Source organism: Cyprinus carpio, chromosome B13 (genome assembly GCF_018340385.1).
Source record: "Cyprinus carpio isolate SPL01 chromosome B13, ASM1834038v1, whole genome shotgun sequence".
NCBI classification, from domain to species: Eukaryota; Metazoa; Chordata; class Actinopteri; order Cypriniformes; family Cyprinidae; genus Cyprinus; species Cyprinus carpio.
Genome location: NC_056609.1, coordinates 4,978,634 through 4,998,223, shown reverse-complemented (window position 1 = coordinate 4,998,223; position 19,590 = coordinate 4,978,634). Strand labels below are relative to the sequence as shown.

The 19,590-nt window shown below is 40.7% G+C and overlaps 1 protein-coding gene across 1 annotated transcript in view; it reads left to right on the top strand.

Moving 5' to 3' along the window:
* The window catches only part of LOC109065540 (orexin receptor type 2-like), a 39,108-nt gene that overhangs the window by 13,872 nt on the left and 5,646 nt on the right, over positions 1–19,590 (top strand). The window contains exons 3-5 of the mRNA XM_042736105.1: positions 3,654–3,897; positions 10,004–10,119; positions 10,421–10,641. Coding sequence (XP_042592039.1) covers positions 3,654–3,897; positions 10,004–10,119; positions 10,421–10,641 — 581 coding nt within the window. The remainder of the gene's footprint in view (positions 1–3,653; positions 3,898–10,003; positions 10,120–10,420; positions 10,642–19,590) is intronic.

The window sequence follows — 19,590 nt, the reverse complement described above, 5'->3', positions numbered from 1 at the left end:
TATCTCCTGCTTTTCCTGGTTACAAACCCAGCAGAGCACTAACCTCAGTATCAGAAAGTGTTAAAGATATAACATCATCCTCCCGAGGCTCTCTCGTCCGCCGCCATTTTGAGCGCGAAAGGGAAAGTCCCTTTTTAAACCATTCAGACAGATCCACCTGAAATTCTCACGAGCTCATTCTCCTCCGTGCCTCAGCAGCGGCGAGTCCTGAACCGCGGGAAGCAGATGGCTGCCTTTTTTATTTTTTTTTTCGGAAAGAGAGACGAACGAGAGCGGAGCTTTTTCCTTGAAAAAATACTCGCACTGCACGCAGATTGCCTCCTCAAAGACATCGCGTGCGTGCTCTTTACCCAAACAAATCACGTAAAGATCGTGTGTGTCATCGGGTGTCAAATAACATCGACACGGATGCATACATTGTCTAAACGCTTGCTAGTAATCACCATGATAGACAGAGAAAGAGCGCTCTTACCGGTTCTTTCAGATGCACGCTTCAAACAAAACAGTCAGTGAAGACGAAGAAGAGAAATGAAGTGTTTTCCCGATGCCTGTTTTATAGTCGCACCGGTAGTGACGTCAGAGGCTGTCGCCGGCCAACTCGTTGGTGTTTTTTCATGTGTATGCTTCAGACACGGGTCACGACGAGGTGTTCCCCATAGCGACCCCTAGTTAGATGTAAACTTTTCAATATACACCAATCCAAATCTTTCAAATAGATGTACAGTGTTCAGTATACAGTAGTTTTAAGCTTTTGCATATACCAATAAACATCAACATCTAATCCATCTCAACTAACTCTATTCAGGCTAATGCAAAGCACGCTGAGAACTACAACTCTATTGCAGCTCATTCAGTTTGAGTTCAGCTGAATATACTCAGTTATTGAGTTCATGTAACTTTTTAACTCATAAGTACAATGCACTAGTAATATTTGAGCAAATTTCACAGTGTGCCACATATATTTACAGAATTCATCAAATTCATTGTTATGCATTTGTTACCAAAAAAAACTTCAATCAAACAAAATAAAAAAAAAATAAATATAAAATTTCAGAAATTTCAATCAAAATAAGTTCAGTAGTAGAAATTAACTAAATATTTCAAATGATTGGTTCCCTTTCAGTCGTTGAGTGTCACTAAATGAGCCAATGCACATTGGCATGCAATGATTGCATCCAGCTGCCGCTGATCACAGTGTGACCATAAAAAGCCAGCAGGAGCAATGCATACCAGCTTTTCGCTGAGGAGCCGAGCGACAACATCGTTCTGCTTCAACCAATGTCTTCGTGAACTTCAAGTTCAATGCACTCTTGGAAGCTTTCTCTGTTGGTGGACGGCACTTCAGGGATGGTCGTTCCTGTGTCAAGTGGGTTGTGCACGTCATGCTGCAAGCGGCCATCTCCCCTGTGCGCCTCAGCACCTAAAAGAGCATTTCCCTGCAAGAGCAATTTCTTTAAAAGAGCTTACACAGGGTGCGTCTTTGTAAAGAAGATGGATTGTCTTTTTAAAGATGCTTTTTCACCCGTGCTTTCTAAATGCGGTTGTTACCTTGCACTGGGTGATGGTCATGATCGCTGCCTCACATGTCTGGGCACTAAACATGCTGAGGTGGTGTTCGTGGATGAGTCATATTACCAACACGGGAATATAACCACATTGCCTCTGCCCACCACTATTTGTTACCTCCAAGGGGGCAGAGCTCCATTGTCTCTGCCGTGATCTAGTGCTCATCCTGGCAGCTGCCAGGGGAGGTCTACTTCCGGCAGTAGCACTGGAGATTTGAGGGTTACAGTGGTGGTAAACCTCTCAGGGAACCAGTCCCTGGGGGCCCACCACTCCTCTAGCGCTTCTGATCCAGCTGAGCGGCCAAAGGAACGTGTTGGGCCCTTTTCAAAGAGCGTACTAGCAGTATGCTGTGGTGCTCCTCCTGACGACCGGATGTCGATCACTGCATAGGATGGGGAGCTCTCTGGAGAGAAAGATTCGGCTGCGCTGCCGCCCTCCAGGACAGTGGCAATGCCTGAATCTGATCCAGAGATGTCGACTATGCTTTCCCGGGCCACCGAGAGGGTCGGGCTCAAGTGGAAACCTCCACCGCATCTCGAGCTCTCGAGGTTGGATGATTGGTTTCTTGGGGTGCCTTTCTTCCCGGAGATGCATGAAGAGCTCACCAGGTCGTGGACTGCACCTTTTACTGCCAGAAACCAGCCTGCTGGCTCCTCCTCCATTACCACCCTTGACGGTGGTGCAGTAAGGGGGTATACGGCGATTCCACCCCCCCCCCCATTGGAGTGGTCAGTAGCAATGCAGTTGTGTCCTAAGACCACCTCCTCCTGGTGAACCATCAGCCTCGGGTATTCGATTCAGTACACTCGGCGTCCCCCCAAGTTCAGTGGCATCTGCTTCACAACAGTGCTCCAGAGTGTCCATACTGTAGACCCTGTTAAACTCCAGGCCTTCACTCAAAAATCCGGTTGAAGGCTGGGTTCCATATGTAGGACCTAAGTGGATCCCATATGTGTAAAGTCCATGGTATAGCCTCAGAGCTTGTGTTTTCCCGGCAGACTTCTGCCATTTCCAAGAGGGTTACAATCACCTCTAATCTTCCATATGCACCGAAACGTTCATATGCTTAAGTGCTTCTGAAACCTCCTTTGGGATAGATGGGGCTTCCAAAATGCTCCTGTTCCAGGTGGAATGGGTACGTTTTCCTAGTGTTATCCAATCTCACTGAGTGGGTAGTGCTATGACAACAGTGACTGGTCTTCTTGTTGCAACCCCCGGCCTACACCAAAAAGGGGTGCATGCGGCTTGCACAGGACACTGGAAGGGGCAGCATCCAAGGTGCTTTGGTAGGGATCCCAATTCGTTGTTCACCGACATGATGTCGCAACCGACTGAAAGGGAACGTCTCGGTTACGTATATAACCCTCATTCCCTGAAGGAGGAAATGGAGACATCACTCCCTGTCACCATGGCTGCTGTACCACCGCTGAGTGGCCAGTTCACCGGCTCAGCTCCTCAGCAAAAACCTGGTATGCGTTGCACCGGGTGTCCTTTTATTCACATGCTGTGATCAGCAGCAGCTGGATCCAATCATCGCATGCCAATGTGCATTGGCTCATTTAGTTAAACTCGAAGTAGATTGGTTTCTCGAAACAAGATCCCAATTCATCAGTCACTGACGGGATGTCTCGGTTCCCTCCTTCAGGGAACGAGGGTTACATATGTATCGGAAACGTTTTTAATGACAGAAATTCAGTGCCCTCAGTGATATGAAAAAAGTCTCAAAGTTCACTTAAAAATTAAGTTAACTTAACCATAATGTTTTGATTAAATAAAACTGTTAAATATTGAGTTGATCATCTAGTATATTAGATATTAACATATGAACTTGAAAATGACAGGAATGTTTATTTTATGTGTATTTGGGATGAAATGTCTGTGTGTCCAGTTAGGAACATTACAAAAAATTACCAGGTTTGTAAACATTTGAAAATGTCCAGGTTTCTAAAAATTTATAAGCTCTAGTTTTTTTTTTTTTTTTTTAACTTAATGCATTATTTTGAAAACATGTACATTCTTTGTCTGGTCATAATTCTTGTTCCACACTGTAACTTCTGGAATTCCATCCTCTGTCTGTTGTCTTCCAGACAATCTCTGTGTCTGTATCGGTTCTGACACTGAGCTGCATTGCCCAAGATCGCTGGTATGCTATCTGCCACCCCCTGAAGTTCAAGAGTACTGCCAAAAGAGCCCGCAAGAGTATCGTTCTGATCTGGCTGGTTTCCTGCATCATCATGATTCCACAAGCCATTGTCATGGAATGCAGCAGTCTGCTTCCAGAGCTCACCAACAAAACCAGCCTGTTCACCGTGTGTGATGAGCAGTGGGCAGGTAAGAGATCATTTTACTACTGAAACCTCTCCTATCAAGACACGGTGGGGCTATATATCTTAATGAAAGTGACGTGACATACAGCCAAGTATGGTGACCCATACTCAGAATTTGTGCTCTGCATTTAACCCATCCAACACACACACACACACACACACACACACACACACACACACACACACACACACACACACACACACACACACACACACGAAGCAGTGGGCAGCCATTTATGCTGCAGCGCCCGGGGAGCAGTTGGGGTTTGGTGCCATGCTCAAGGGCACCTCAGTCGTGGTATTGAGGGTGGAGAGAGCGCTGTACATTCACTCCCATCGCCTACAATTACTGCCAGCCCAAGACTCGAACTTGCAACCTTTTGGATTACGGGTCCGAGTCTCTAACCATTAGGCCATGACTTCCCCTTATTATTTGCAGTAAGTAAAGCAAATTAAACTGACAAATGCTTTATCTTGTGAAAATTCTACTTTCATATAATAGCTAATAGTGAAACAAAAACATTCAAAGCTGTTCAAATGCATCTTTGTGTCTAACTGTGTATTAGTCAAAATGTACTTTGTATTCAAATACATTGGGATGGGTTTTGTCCATGCAGTGAAACCATCATATCCTCTTATGTTTTAGAATTAGTCACTTCATGTCAACATACTGTTATGAATAATGAATGCCTCATACCATGCATATATATATATACAGTATATATATATATAGTTTTTTTTTTTTTTTTTTATATATATATATTCAGTTTTATAAACTGTGAAATTTGTCAATAAATTCTCCATTCAGTTTTATAAACTGTGAAATTTGTCAGAAGCAGCACTCCAAATCAATGAAGCCCAAAGGAACATTTTTCACCCAGTTGCCATTCCATCTTGTATGTTGCTAGAATAAAAAATTAATCAAAATCTCATATGGATTCAAACATTTATAGTGCTGTGCAGCATATTCCTTTAAAAATATTAAATCTGTTTGCATTGATCATTGCCTTGCTGAGCAAAAAGACACCATGACAGATGAAAAGACATGAAAGGCATAGTGCGGCTCCCTGATGAGAAACGTGGTCCTCCCCCCTGATGAGTTCTCACAATGGCCCACAATGACAACAGCCTGTATGAAGAGGAGGTGATGGCCCATGAGATGATTATTGGGTCAAACAGTAATCTCCCATGTGGCAGACAATTTGCTGGATGAGAAAATAACATTAAATCACCTTTTTCCAATATCGATCAAGTACAATTTCATAGCAACAAGTCAAGGATTTTACTGCAATTGCTGCTTCTTGCAACAACAAAGCAAATGAGGTTAACATTCAGATTACTAAATAGGAATATTTAAATAGGAATAGAATAAAGGAGTTAAGCTTCTCTCTGACTTCCCTTATATGAAATACTTAATAGTAATACTTAATAACAAAATCAAAACAAATACATAATAAATACAAAAAACAAATCATACAAAAATAAAAATCAAAAAAAAAAAAAACAAAAAAAATAAATGATTAAGAATAAATTTAAAACAGTTGAAGTTAGAAAATTATTATATATAAAATACAGTGCAATAATAAAGCAGGCTTGGGCAGGCTTTTATTTTAAACTTTATATTTTTATCTTAATATAACATTCTTGAAATTTGATATTAAAACATGAAGGCTTTTAAGCTGTGTTTTTTGAAAGTCAAAGTGTAGGAAAGTTCATAATATTAAAACAAAACATTTTCATATTAATTCAATTATTCGCTAAAATCTTTGCAATAACCATTTTGAACTAAGCATTTTTGCCAGATCAAAGATACCAAATTTGATGCCACCTCATTGTATATGCCTTAGCACTATAAATATAAGATTAAAGTGAAATCAAAAGTGGATCTCAGAAGTCAACATCTCCACTCTTTGGGGAGCTGCCGACATTAAAAATCTCTTAAAAGAGTCTTCTCAATAATTCTCTGACTCTCCAAAGAGTTTGATGCTCTGTCACTATTTTGGAACTGCTCTCTGTAGGCTGTAATGCATCAAATCTGTTGTGAAGCTGACAGTATGACAACTGGTGCAATTTCGGCCCTTTGTGATGTCGTGCTGCCATTGCAAGTCACAGGCTTTAGGATTTAGCCACAGGTGTTTGAGCAAATCACTGTGCTCAGAGCAGATGTCAATCACAATAAATTCAAGCAGATTTGCTAAAGGGTCTTGTTGTCATTGCCTGTTAGAATATCACTTCATAACGCTCTCCCTAGGGTTACTGTGATAAAACCCAGCTCTGCTAAATATTACAAACCTGGGCTGTCAATCTAAACAGCGCGAGATGCTTTTGAAGAAATGTGTCACTCTCCATAGGATGTTTGATGCAGTGGGAAGAGTAATTTTTAAGAACCACATTGATAAGACTGGCAAGTGCTCTTAATCTTTACTGATTTTACAATGCACAGGAAATCGTTGTTTATTTTTAAATTCAGCGAGCCCATTTTTAGAGATAATCACAGTGTCTCACGTGTCTTAACAGGCCTCTCTGTGAAAACAGATTATCTGATTATTCGAAACACGTTTCTGTCTCCATGAAATTACTATTTCTTATCACATGTTCTCATTTGCTGCTTTTCCTAGAGTTGAGAAATTAAGTTCCATAAAGAAAACATTTTTTCTAGCTGCCATTACTTAAATTGCTACTGCAAAGTCAAACTTCTCCTCAATGTCATGTCCTTGATTTTACTGCTTACTAAGTTTGCCCACTTACAAAGAAATGAAGAGTCTGTAATTTTTATGGTAGGTTTATTTTAACAGATAGAGACAGAATATCAACCAAAAAAAAAAAAATTAAAAAAAAATTGAGTAAAGGTTAGAAATTGATTTGCATTTCAGTGAGTGAAATAAGTATTTGATCCCCAAGCAAAACATGACTTAGTACTTGGTGCAGAAACCCTTGTTGGCAAGCACAGAGGTAAGACATTTCTTGTGGTTGGTCACCAGGTTTGCACACATATCAGGAGGGATTTTGATCCACTCCTCTTTACAGATCCTCTCTAAATCCTTAAGCTTTCTTGGCTGTCATTTGACAACTCAAAGATTCAGCTGCCTCCACAGATTTTCTATAGGACGGAGGTCTAGAGACTGGCTTGGCCACTCCATGACCTTATTGTGCTTCTTCTTGAGCCACTCCTTTGTTGCCTTGATGGTATGTTTGGGGTCATTGTCATGCTGGAAGACCCATCCATGTCCCATCTTCAGTGTTCTGGCTGAGGGAAGGAGGTTCTCATCCAAGATTTTACAGTACATGGCCCGTTCATTTGCCCCTCAATGCGGTGAAGTCGTCCTGTACCCTTAGCAGAAAAACAAAGCATAATATTTCCACCTCTGTGCTTGACTGTAGGGATGGTGTTCTTGGGGTTATATTCAGCATTTCTCTCCCTCCAAACACGGTGAGTCGAGTTAATGCCAAAGAGCTCCATTTTGGCACCATCTGATCACAGCACTTTCTTCAAAGCCTTCTCTGAATCATTTAGATGTTCTTTGGCAAACTTTAAATGGGCCCATACATGTGCCTTCTTGAGCAGGGGGACCTTGCGGGTGCTGCAGGATTTCAGTCCACTGCGGCGTAGTGTGTTACCAATGTTTTTCTTGGTGACTGTGGTCCCAACTGCCTTAAAATCATTAACAAGCTCCTCCTGTGTAGTTCTGAGCTGATCCCTCAGCTTTCTCATGATCATCCTTACCTTATCCTTACTAAGGATGATTATGTTGTTTTCGTTCAAATCAAAGCGTAAATAAATGTAGAAAATGTATCCGTGCGGTGCAGCTGACACAGAACAGGATACGCTATATATATGCTATAAATGGAGCCACGGAGATGCGGAGGAGACAAATTGATGAATAACGTCATTATTTTTGTTTTCTTTGCGTATAAAAACTATTCATATGTAGCTTTGTAAAATTATGGTTGAACACCTGATGTCACATGGATTATTTTACCGATCTCCTTGCTACATTTCTGGACATTGATCATGTTACTTACATCGGTGCTGACAACATTTTCATTTTGGGGTGGAGTAACCCTTTAAGCTTGAAAGCCTCTTGTCCAGAGGATGAACTTTTTTTCTTTTTGAGCAAAGGAACATGAGAAATTCTATTGTGCTCTGAATTCCATTTAATATAACTCATATACATAAAACCCAACATGAAGATATTGAGCAATGGATGCAATTAGGTTTAATATCATGATATTAAACATGATATAGAAATCAATTATTCGATATGATATATAATTATTATATGATATAGAAATCAATATTCATTTGATAAGGTTTAATAATGTCCAAGCCTGTTACATTCAGTTTGAATGTTCAAGAAAGTGTAAGTTTCCACTGAGCGATTAGATTCTAGTTGAAATAATGGATGCTGAATGGTCAATACAGCATTCTTATTATACAAACCGATTCCAAAAATTTGGGACACTGTACAAATTGTGAATAAAAACAGAATGCAATGATGTGGAAGTTTCAAATTTCAATATTTTATTCAGAATACAACATAGATGACATATCAAATGTTTAAACTGAGAAAACTTATTATTTTAAGGGAAAAATAAGTTGATTTTAAATTTCATGGCATCAACACATCTCAAAAAAGTTGGGACAAGGCCATGTTTACCACTGTGTGGCATCCCCCCTTCTTTTAATATCAGTCTGCAAATGTCTGGGGACTGAGGAGACAAGTTGCTCAAGTTTAGGAATAGGAATGTTGTCCCATTCTTGTCTAATACAGGCTTCTAGTTGCTCAACTGTCTTAGGTCTTCTTTGTCGCATCTTCCTCTTTATGATGCGCCAAATGTTTTCTATGGGTGAAAGATCTGGACTGCAGGCTGGCCATTTCAGTACCCGGATCCTTCTTCTACGCAGCCATGATGTTGTAATTGATGCAGTATTGGGTCTGGCATTGTCATGTTGGAAAATGCAAGGTCTTCCCTGAAAGAGACGACGTCTGGATGGGAGCATATGTTGTTCTAGAACTTGGATATACCTTTCAGCATTGATGGTGCCTTTCCAGATGTGTAAGCTGCCCATGCCACACGCACTCATGCAACCCCATACCATCAGAGATGCAGGCTTCTGAACTGAGCAATGATAACAACTTGGGTTGTCCTTGTCCTCTTTAGTCTGGATGACATGGCGTCCCAGTTTTCCAAAAAGAACTTCAAATTTTGATTCGTCTGACCACATAACAGTGTTCCACTTTGCCACAGTCCATTTAAAATGAGCCTTGGCCCAGAGAAAATGCCTGCACTTCTGGATAATGTTTAGATATGGCTTCTTTTTTGACCTATAGAGTTTTTGCCGGCAACGACGAATGGCACGGTGGATTGTGTTCACCGACAATGTTTTCTGGAAGTATTCCTGAGCCCATGTTGTGATTTCCATTACAGTAGCATTCCTGTATGTGATGCAGTGCCGTCTAAGGGCCCGAAGATCACGGGCATCCAGTATGGTTTTCCGGCCTTGACCCTTACGCACAGAGTTTGTTCCAGATTCTCTGAATCTTTGGATGATATTATGCACTGTAGATGATGATAACTTCAAAATCTTTGCAATTTTTCTCTTGGAAACTCCATTCCGATATTGCTCCACTATTTTTCGCCAAAGCATTGGGGAAATTGGTGATCCTCTGCCCATCTTGACTTCTGAGAGACACTGCCACTCTGAGAGGCTCTTTTTATATCCAATCATGTTGCCAATTGACCTAATAAGTTGCAAATTGGTCCCCCAGCTGTTCCTTATATGTGCATTTAACTTTTCTGGCCTCTTATCGCTACCTGTCCCAACTTTTTTGGAATGTGTAGCTCTCATGAAATCCAAAATGAGCCAATATTTGGCATGACATTTCAAAATGTCTCACTTTCAACATTTGATATGTTCTCTATATTCTATTGTGAATAAAATATAAGTTTATGAGTTTTTATTTGAAATTATTCCATTCCTTTTTTACTCACAATTTGTACAGTGTCCCACCTTTTTTGGAATCGGATTTGTACATTGTTTTTACAACATATATGATGTTGTTGTTGTTGTTGTTGTTGTTGTTGTTGTTTGATTCTTTCTTCTGCAGATGAAATCTACCCTAAAGTCTACCACACCTGCTTCTTTATTGTCACTTATTTTGCTCCATTATGTTTGATGGTCCTGGCATATATTCAGATCTGTCATAAACTCTGGTGTCAACAGGTATGTCAGTGTTTTTGACTTCACACTTGATATTAACTGCATTCTAACTACATTCATGAATGACAATATATGTGCATGCTAATATATGCGGATGCTAATGTAGAATTGTAACTGAGGTGGAATTTAGCTTGACTAGGTTTTGGATTTGGTAATGCTAGGTTTGCTTTTGTTTACTACCAACTGCACAAATCTAAAGTCTTTACTTTTGAATACATTGCAGAAAATGTGGCTATATATACAGTACATAGTTTAATGGGTCAGAATAGCTGCACCATACACACAGTGCTTTATCCCTGAACAGATTCCTGGAACATCATCGGTGCTTCAAAGGAAATGGAAGCCTCTGCAGTGTTCCGCCCATGCTGTAGGCTCGGGAGAATCAGTGAAGGTGAGAAGCAGCACTGTCTCAGCGGAGATCAAACAGGTTAAAGCTCGACGGAAGACAGCACGCATGCTGATGGTGGTGCTGTTTGTGTTTGCACTCTGTTACCTGCCCATCAGTGTTCTCAACATCATGAAGAGGTAAGCACTTTGATACTTGGCTGAGGTAGTGCTTGTGCTTATAACACCAATTATGCTTACACCTCCTTTGTCCATATGTGTAAACCCCAAAATGTCAGAATCATGGCTGGGTAATAAAAGTAACAAAAAAAGGAGGAAATTTTACATTAAGACAACAAAGCCTATTTTTTAGACCATTAATGTTTTCCATTCTAATGCCAATTTATGAGGATTGTTTTGTGATTATTGTTGGCTGTGATCCACATTAGTTCCCTTTCAAGTGGAAATTAAAATTAACATGTAACCACTCCTTACTAATGAGCTGAGTTGCAAATGGCACTACAATTGACCCTTTGCAGGAGTTTGATTGATTGATTAAATGTCGAATTTGCCATTTTGTCCGACAAACAAATCAGACAGGAAATTAAGAAAGAAAGAATCAGCCAGATTGTAAGAACCATCATTACCATGAGAATGGCCAAAAACAAACATACCTGACAGTCATGGCTGTAGGGCATCATGGCCATGCCATCTCCAGGGGGAGATGGAGAGACTGGTACATCATGTCTTATCTCCTCCCTGAAGCTCTTGGGGGATTTTTCTGCTTCCACTGCCACCTCTGGTGTTTTGGGCATGGCAATCCCTGGCAGGATATCCGTCCAGTGTCAAATCTGTATAGAAACTGCCTAAGAATGGCACTTCAAATGTGCCATTCTTAACATTTTTTAATGTTTTAAAGGGGTCATCGGATACAAAATTCACTTTTGTTTGATCTGAATGTGTCTTGGCAGTGTGTGTACACAACCACCCTTTAATAATAAAAATATATATATTTTTTTTAAATCCCCAAAAATCGTAAGCCCTTTCTCAAGCCATTCTCAGATTCTTGGCTGTGTGACATCACACAGACCCAGGCCACTCCCACGATTGTTGATTGACACTGCTGTTTTACCTTAGACCCATCCTTTCCTAAATTCGGGGTTTGCTTGATGGTATGCCGATTCAGACTCCTGAACAGATAACCCCTACATCACAAGTCTATAATCAAGAAATTGATGGTCTATGGTCACCCAGCCCAAGGTGTCTGGAAAGGCTGGCATCTCCTCTGGCACATACGTAAATTGCCTAGAGATGAATGCTGAATTTCTGGCTCTCAGGTACTCTCTCCCACATCTGACAGGTTACCTCATGTTGGTGCAGACAGAAAACATGGTGGTAGTCTCTTACATAAATCACCAGGAAGGATTGTGTTCACACCCCATGTTCAGGTTGGTGCAGCAGATCCTGTTTTGGGTGCAAGATATACTGATCTCTCTAAAGGTTGTTTACATTCCAGGGCATTTGAATTTTGGGAGCAGACATCCTGTCGAAGAAGGGGTTGAGGACCAGGGAATGTAGATTCCACCTGGATGAGAGGTTTGGCTGGACAGAAGTAGGCTTGTTTGCCTCCAAGAAGTCAACCCACTGTCTGCTCTGTTCCACACTCAAACTTCCAGCTCCGCTTGGGGCTGAAATCTATGGTACAGACATGGCTAGGGCTATGTCTGTATGCTTTTCCCACAGTCGCTCTGCTCCTGGGAGTTCTATCTAGAGTTCATTATGACAAAGTTCATATTGTTATTTGCTCCCTTTTGGCCAGCTTGAGTATGGTTCTCAGGCTTGAGATCTTTCCTGGAAGGCTCTCTCTCTGAAGGCTACAGCTCCCTCCATCAGAAAACTGTACGCCAAAAGTGGCATCTTTTTGAACAATTGCATGTAAAGCACCATAATGACCCAGTCCACTGCCTGATTGGTTCAGAGTAGAAGTTTTTACAGAAGTGCAGGTTTTCACCAGGTTTATCTCCCATCACACTTAAAGTGTATGTGGCTGCAAATTTGCTTGCCACAGTCACATCAGTAAAGCCTGTGAGGAGGCATCCCCTTGTATCTTATTACTCCTTAGGCCTATCTGCAGGCTGTGAGTTCTTTCCTGGGATCTTTCAGTGGTCCTGGAAGGGTTATCAGGTGCTATATTTGAGCCTTTTGAGTCAGCTTCAGAGATGTTTCTAACTCTTAAAATGGCTCTGTTGTTGGCTTTAACTTCAGTTAAGAGTAGGAGATTTGCAGGCTTTATTTGGATTTTGCCCCTGGACTGGTTATAGTGATACTCCACCTGAGGCCAGGTTAGATTCCAAGGGTGCCATCTTTGTTCATCCATCCTGTCATCCTTCAGGACGTATCTCCTCTGCCATTTGGCAAGAAAGGCTTTATTTCTTGTGTCCAATCAGGGCCCTCAGGATTTACATTGATAGCAGAGAAACATGCAGTAAATCTGATGTGATGCTGTTGCTCAACTTTGGAGGCCGGGCAGGGGTTCCCTGTCTCCAAGCAGCAACTATACCACTGGTTTTGGATGCTACTACTTTTGCCTATAAGGCGCCCAGTATGGTTTGACCCCCAGGTGTCAGAGCCTTCTCCTATTTTACTTAGAAAGTCTTTGTGATATTGTATGTATATTTGAGTACATGTTTTTGTGTACACCTGCCAATTTTCATTAACATGCATTAATCACATAAACTTTCACCCGGAGTGTGTCCCTCTCTCTTTTTTAACCTTTTATTTATATAGTGCTTTTAACAATACAGATTGTGTCAAAGCACTTTACAATATTAAATAGGGAAAAAAGTGTGTCAGCAATACAAAATGACAATAGTAAACACTCAATTTTCAGTCAAAGGCAGTTGAATACAGTGATGTCATCATCCAGCTCAGTTCAGTTTAAATGGTATCTGTGCAATCAAGTCAATGATATTGCTGGATATTAAGTGTCCCCAACTAAGCATGCCAGATGAGACAGCGGCAAGGAACCAAAACGCCATCGGGGACAGAATGGAGAAAAACCTTGGGAGAAACCAGGGGATGTTCTCCTCTGGCCAAACAAAACCAGCAGTTCAATTCCAGGCTGCAGCAAAGTCACATTGTGTAGAGGACTCATCTGGTTCATGTAGTCTTGTCCCGATGGCCATCTAGGAGACAACCCACATAGCAAATGTCTTCTGGCCCAGATCCGGGCCACACAATCACTTTTCCCTCGGCCCAAGTGCCGCAAAGAATGACGGCCCTGAAGTGGCCCAGAACTGGATTACAGACAAGGGCCACACATGGGCCATAACCGGGCCGAATCTCAGCCAGTTAATCACCCTGAACTGTCCCTGAACTGGGCCAAAACAAGTTTTATTATTGGTGCCAATTCTCAGCCTTAAGTAAACCAGAATCTCCAAATCTGAGCCACACCTGAGCCTTATATAGCCCAGACCCAACCCAGACAGCAAGCAGTTTGTTGGATTTCATGCGGGCCAGATGTGGGCCGGATCTGGACCAACACTATATTGCTGTCTGGGAACATCTGTACATTAATGTACACACAAACTATGCCAATAAAGTACATTAAACTGAATAGAAAATCAGACTCAAAACTCACACATCATGTAACTGTGCAATTAAAAAAATAAAAAAATAAATAAAAAAAAAAATTTGCATTGATTTTTCTATTTATTTTTATAAAGAACAAATCAACCAATAAAGAGTGAGTATATAAAGAATGCATTCTATAAGAGAAACGTAACAGATAGACACATGTAACTTAATCATAATAATTTATTACAGGTGTGTCAAAGAGCAGTACCACAGTAGTCCAAATGACGATACATTGCAGTTGCATTCCTCTCTGGCAGAATATAATAGTAGTGCGAGGAGCAGGGAATAATCTAAATTGTTTAACGCTGAAAATACTATCCCGATCCACTCTGTTAAAGGGGACACGAAATGAGAAACCAAATTTGCCTTGATCTTTTGGAATATAAGAGGTCTTTGTACCATTAAAACGTCCTGCAAGTTTCATAGCTTAAGACGTCCTCCCCATTATAAACGAGACATTTATTTAATCAAGCTCTAAATACAGCTCGTTCTGGATCCATGGTAAGAAGTGACGTCACGGTGCGAAGTGACGTTCAAACCATTTGCATATGACCGCCTCCAGCACAAGACAACTACGCTCATTTCGTATCGTTGTCACGCCGCGCGCCTCACAAGTGTTCAGTCGACGGACAGCAAGTGGGTCTGTGTACAGGAAAATTACAATGCCACGCAGTATGGCGTTATTTCCCTGTCAAATGACGAGAGCGCATTATTGTAGTGCGAAAGTACATTAATATAATGTGCCAGCGCGAATACTCTCTGCTCGCGCGCGGAATAAAATGTGCGGAGCGCGAATCTCTCTGCTCGCGCGCGGGAACTGGGCGCACGCTCTCAGATACACGTTGCTCTTGTAAGAATTTTCTCTGGGCTCGCTCAGAGAGTATGCCTGCATTTAAACCGTGTTTCAGTGCAATCGCGAATCTCTCCTCCAATCAGTGCAAAAATATATATGTGCTTAGGACTGTGTCCCGTGCATTCGCGCATGGCCAAGTACTCTTCTCTTCGAATTCTTTCTCTTTGCTCATGGCATAAACGCTGTCAAAACGGCAACAACCAACGACTGACAATGAAAACGCGACATCGTACATGGAATCACCCGCTACTAAACAGTTACGCTCAATCCGCAAATGTTCTGGCTGGGGGTGTTAATAATTGATCCATAAGCACTGTCGTTAGCCAATCATAACAGCGGGCGTTAACACTGAACTCTTAAAGGGGAAACAACCCAAAAACAGACTGTTTGAATCAAAGGATGAGAAACAGGGTGGGAAAATGTCATAATTCACTACATTTTAAAAGTTTTTAAAAAAAAAAACTATAGTAATACTATAATTGCACCTAGGGGACCATAATAATAAAATAAAAAAACCCATGTCATGACCCCTTTAAGGCGCGCGTTTCTCATTCAAAACACGCATCACCGGAAACACGGCATGTCGCAATCTATGACGAAACCGGCGAGAGCCAATGAGCGTTTGATATCCCTGCCGTAAAACTTGTTGTAAAACTTATCAAATTCACATAAATTGAAACTATAACTACAGCCAACGAATACGAATTCAATTTGAATCTGTATCCTTTCTGTTCCTCACACCAAGCATCACATGGATACAGAGGATTTAAATAAAAAATTAAATACTTTCATGATCATTTTATTTAATGCTTGTGCATGACAGCATACATACTAATAATAATGATGTGCCTCATGGTAAACCAAATAATTATTACATGATGGTTAAATGATCCCTCTCTCTCTCTCTCTCTCTCTCTCTCTCTCTCTCTCTCTCTCTCTCTCTCTCTCTTTTTCATGTAAGGATTCTAAGATTATTTGTACCAAGAATAATAATATAAAATTTAATAAAATTTTAATTAAGTGCAGTTTAATGCACTTGACTAATTTGCTTAATTTTGAAATGATAATGTTTCATTCCGTTTTGACTTGCCATTTCAAAGACTACATATTAACAATACTACACTTCGTTAAAAATGTATGTGATCATTTAACCATTATCATGCATGTTGTTTATCATGGGTCACATAATATGCTGCCAGATCATAGCCTGATTTGGGCCACATATCACCTGACTGATCTGGGCCACACTCCTCCCACCAACAATCGGCCCTCATATTGTTTGCCGGATCCCCGCCCTGCCGTCATTGCCACACATGGCCCAGCTCTGGCTGAAAGGGTACATGCCATTGCCGACAGGAGGCCAGCAGTGCCAGCTTGAGGCCACATTTGGGCCAAGTCCGTTTGCTATGTGGGAAGGTCTTCACTTCATCTGTCTCTGTGGCTCATCTAGCTGTCCTGGTCTCTGCTGACAAAAGCTGTCGAGGTCGTCTATAGGTGCTGATTCACCATCTGGGCTGGATACGTACTGGATCCGGGTGACAGGAGTGAGCATCTGAATTGGATACAGATTGGATCTGGTGGCTACGGTGATTCTGAATAAGAAAGAAACAGACTAATATTAGCTTAGATGCCATTTTTCTAACGATGTAGCAAGTATATTGTGTGTTACTGGAAGTGTTCCCAGTTCCGGTTGTCATAATAAATGCAGCCTAAAAATACTTTAATGGATTTGAATATTAGAAATGTTTTAGTGTGTTATGTACTGTACGTCAGGTTAAAGAGATGGGTCTTCCTCATAAGCTTTAGCCAAGGTATTGTGTTGACTGTCAAATCAAGATGTCGTCTTGTACTGTATTGTGTTGGCTGGCCGTCGCTCTGTGTGGTTTTATTGTTTTTATTTGTATGTTTTATCAGCCCTAATCACTCTCTTTGGACTTATGATTGCAAAACATTACTTCACATTCGTGCAGTGATAGCTGATCACACTCGGAGTGGAAATAGTTTTTATCCGTGATTCATGCCATCTATGCCCGTGGGACTTTGGATGGGTTTAGATTGTGGGTACCAGTGGACTCAGAGCAATCGCTGGCGAAAGCATGGCAGATAAGCGGGAACCGCTGTGAAAGTGAGAGCGTCATGGACATCGGATAGACACCGGTTCACTTTGGGAGATATATGGCTCGAAAGACACTCCTTTTTGTGTCTGATCTCGCCGGCCTCCTGGATGCCATCTTCGTGGGTTGTGGTTCAGCGACAACGATAAGTTTCTGTTTATTTCTGAAACCTGGCTTAAATGAACTTTCTCCACATGATTGTTCCTTTTTTTATCACTCGTAGAGCTACTGGTCGGGGTGGTGAACTTGCTTGTGTTTTTCATAAAACAAAATTAAATTACAACTTCTGACAAAAAAGAAACGTAATATTTCAGGAAAAACTTATGATGTATGATGGCTGTTTTGTGTGTTCTGATATATAGACCACCAAGATATAATAAGGATTTTATACAGCAGTTTTCTGAGTTTTTAATCACATATTGTGCCAATTTGTAACACTATTTTAATACTTGGTGACTTCAGTGTTCGTGTGTGTTTTGCCCGGATTAGCCTATGGTTTCTGAGTTTTTACAATTAGTGGACTCTTGTATAGTTATACAGTTTGTCACTAGTCCAACCCATGAGCAAAACCCATATTTTGGACTTGGTCTTGTCTCTGGGTCTTCCTATTAGCAACATTGATGTATACAATTATGGGTTTTCTGATCATATGCCTGTGATTTTTTTATGTTTTTATGAAATGAAAACCAAGTTATACCTCAGTCTGGTGTGATTTTTTTATCCTCGCATGATGCCTTATACAGCTGCAGAATTTTCTGATATTTATAATTCATCCTCATTTGTGAATTTGATTGAGTTAACTTCTCCAGCTGCTGGCCCAGATGAGCTGTTAATATTGTTTAATTCTATCTGTTCGGATATATTGGATGAGGTTGCTCCGTATAAAGTTTGGAAATCTAAGTTTAATTCAGCACCATGGCTTTATAATCATACTCGCGCGATGAGGCAGGAATGCATGAAGGCCGAAAGGAAATGGAGAAAGGATAAGTTACAGGTTTCTCTTCAAAATTTGAGGCAAAAGTTTACAGATTATCAGGCTGCTGTAAGATCTGTGAGGCAAAATTATTTTTCCAATGTCATTGCACAGAAATGTAATGCCCCTAAAGCCCTCTTCTCAACTATTATTAGACTTCTTAATCCCAACCAATGTTTTGGTTTGACTCCTTCATTAGAAACGAGTGAAATGTTTCAGAATTTTTTTGTGGACAAAATTGAGATGATTAGATCTAGTTTTCCTACACCATTTGTTGAGTCTGTGGTAACATTGACTTGTGCCAGGCATTTAGACCTATTTGAGCAGGTATCATTGGCACAAGTGAAGGACATTATTATTTGCTTAAAGCCAACTTCTGGTGGTTGTGATGTGGTTCCTTTACGTCTTCTCAAGGAGATAGTGGATGTCATTGGGCCAAGTATTACTTCCATTATTAAATATAGTCTTTATAATGGGGTTGTTCCAATGGGCCTTAAGCAAGCGGTTGTTCACAACTTAGATCCACTAATTATCAGCCTATCTCAAAATTACCATGCATCTCAAAGATTTTAGAAAAAAATAGTTTGTTCACAGTTGATGTCTTTTTAGAGAAGAATGAGGTCTTAGACAAGTTTCAGTCAGGTTTTAGGATGGGTCACAGTACAGAGTCTGCCCTGTTAAGAGTTGTACATGATCTTCGTATAATCAGAGATTCAGGTAATACTGCAGCTCTGATTTTATTGGTATTGAGTGCAGCATTTGATACAATAGATCATGGGATTCTCCTTAAACGTTTATGACATTTAGTTGGGATCAGTGGGATGGTTCAAGTCCAATCAGTTTTAAAGTGGTTCAAGTCTTATCTTGTGAATAGAATATTCTCGGTGAAGTATGGTGACTTTGTTTCATCTACAGCTTCTATTATCTGTGGGGTTCCTCGGGTTCTGTTATTGGTCCTGTATTGTTCTCCTTGTACATGCTGCCTCTAGGTTCAATTTTTAAGAAATACAGTATGTCTTACCATTTGTATGCCGATGCTACACAACTTTATCTCCCTTTGAAACATGGAGAGCATTGTGGTTCAAATTTACTTTTGGCATGTCTGGAAGTGGTGAAAAGCGGGATGGCTTACAATTTGGTTCATTTAAACCAAAGTAAAACAGATATTATGATTCTTGGCCCCACCAGAAGATGCTCAGACATTGCCACTTATTTAGGTCCTTGGTCAGCCTACTATCATGACCAAATAAGGAATTTAGGATTTGTGTTTGATCCAGATTTGAAATTCGACAAGCAGGTTAATACTGTGGTTAAGAGCTGTTTTTTCCTGATTAGGTCTCTTGCGCGATTAAAACCTATTTTGTCAATGAAAGATTTAGAAAATGTTATTAATGCCTTTATATTATCTCGTCTGGACTATTATAATGTTTTGTATGTGGGGTCCTGTCAGACCATTATTTCATGCTTACAACTAGTTCAGAATGCAGCAGCTAGGCTACTTGTGAGTGCTAAGAAAAGTCAACACATCTCTCCTATCTTGTCCTCTCTCAAATGGCTACCAGTGGGTTTTAGGA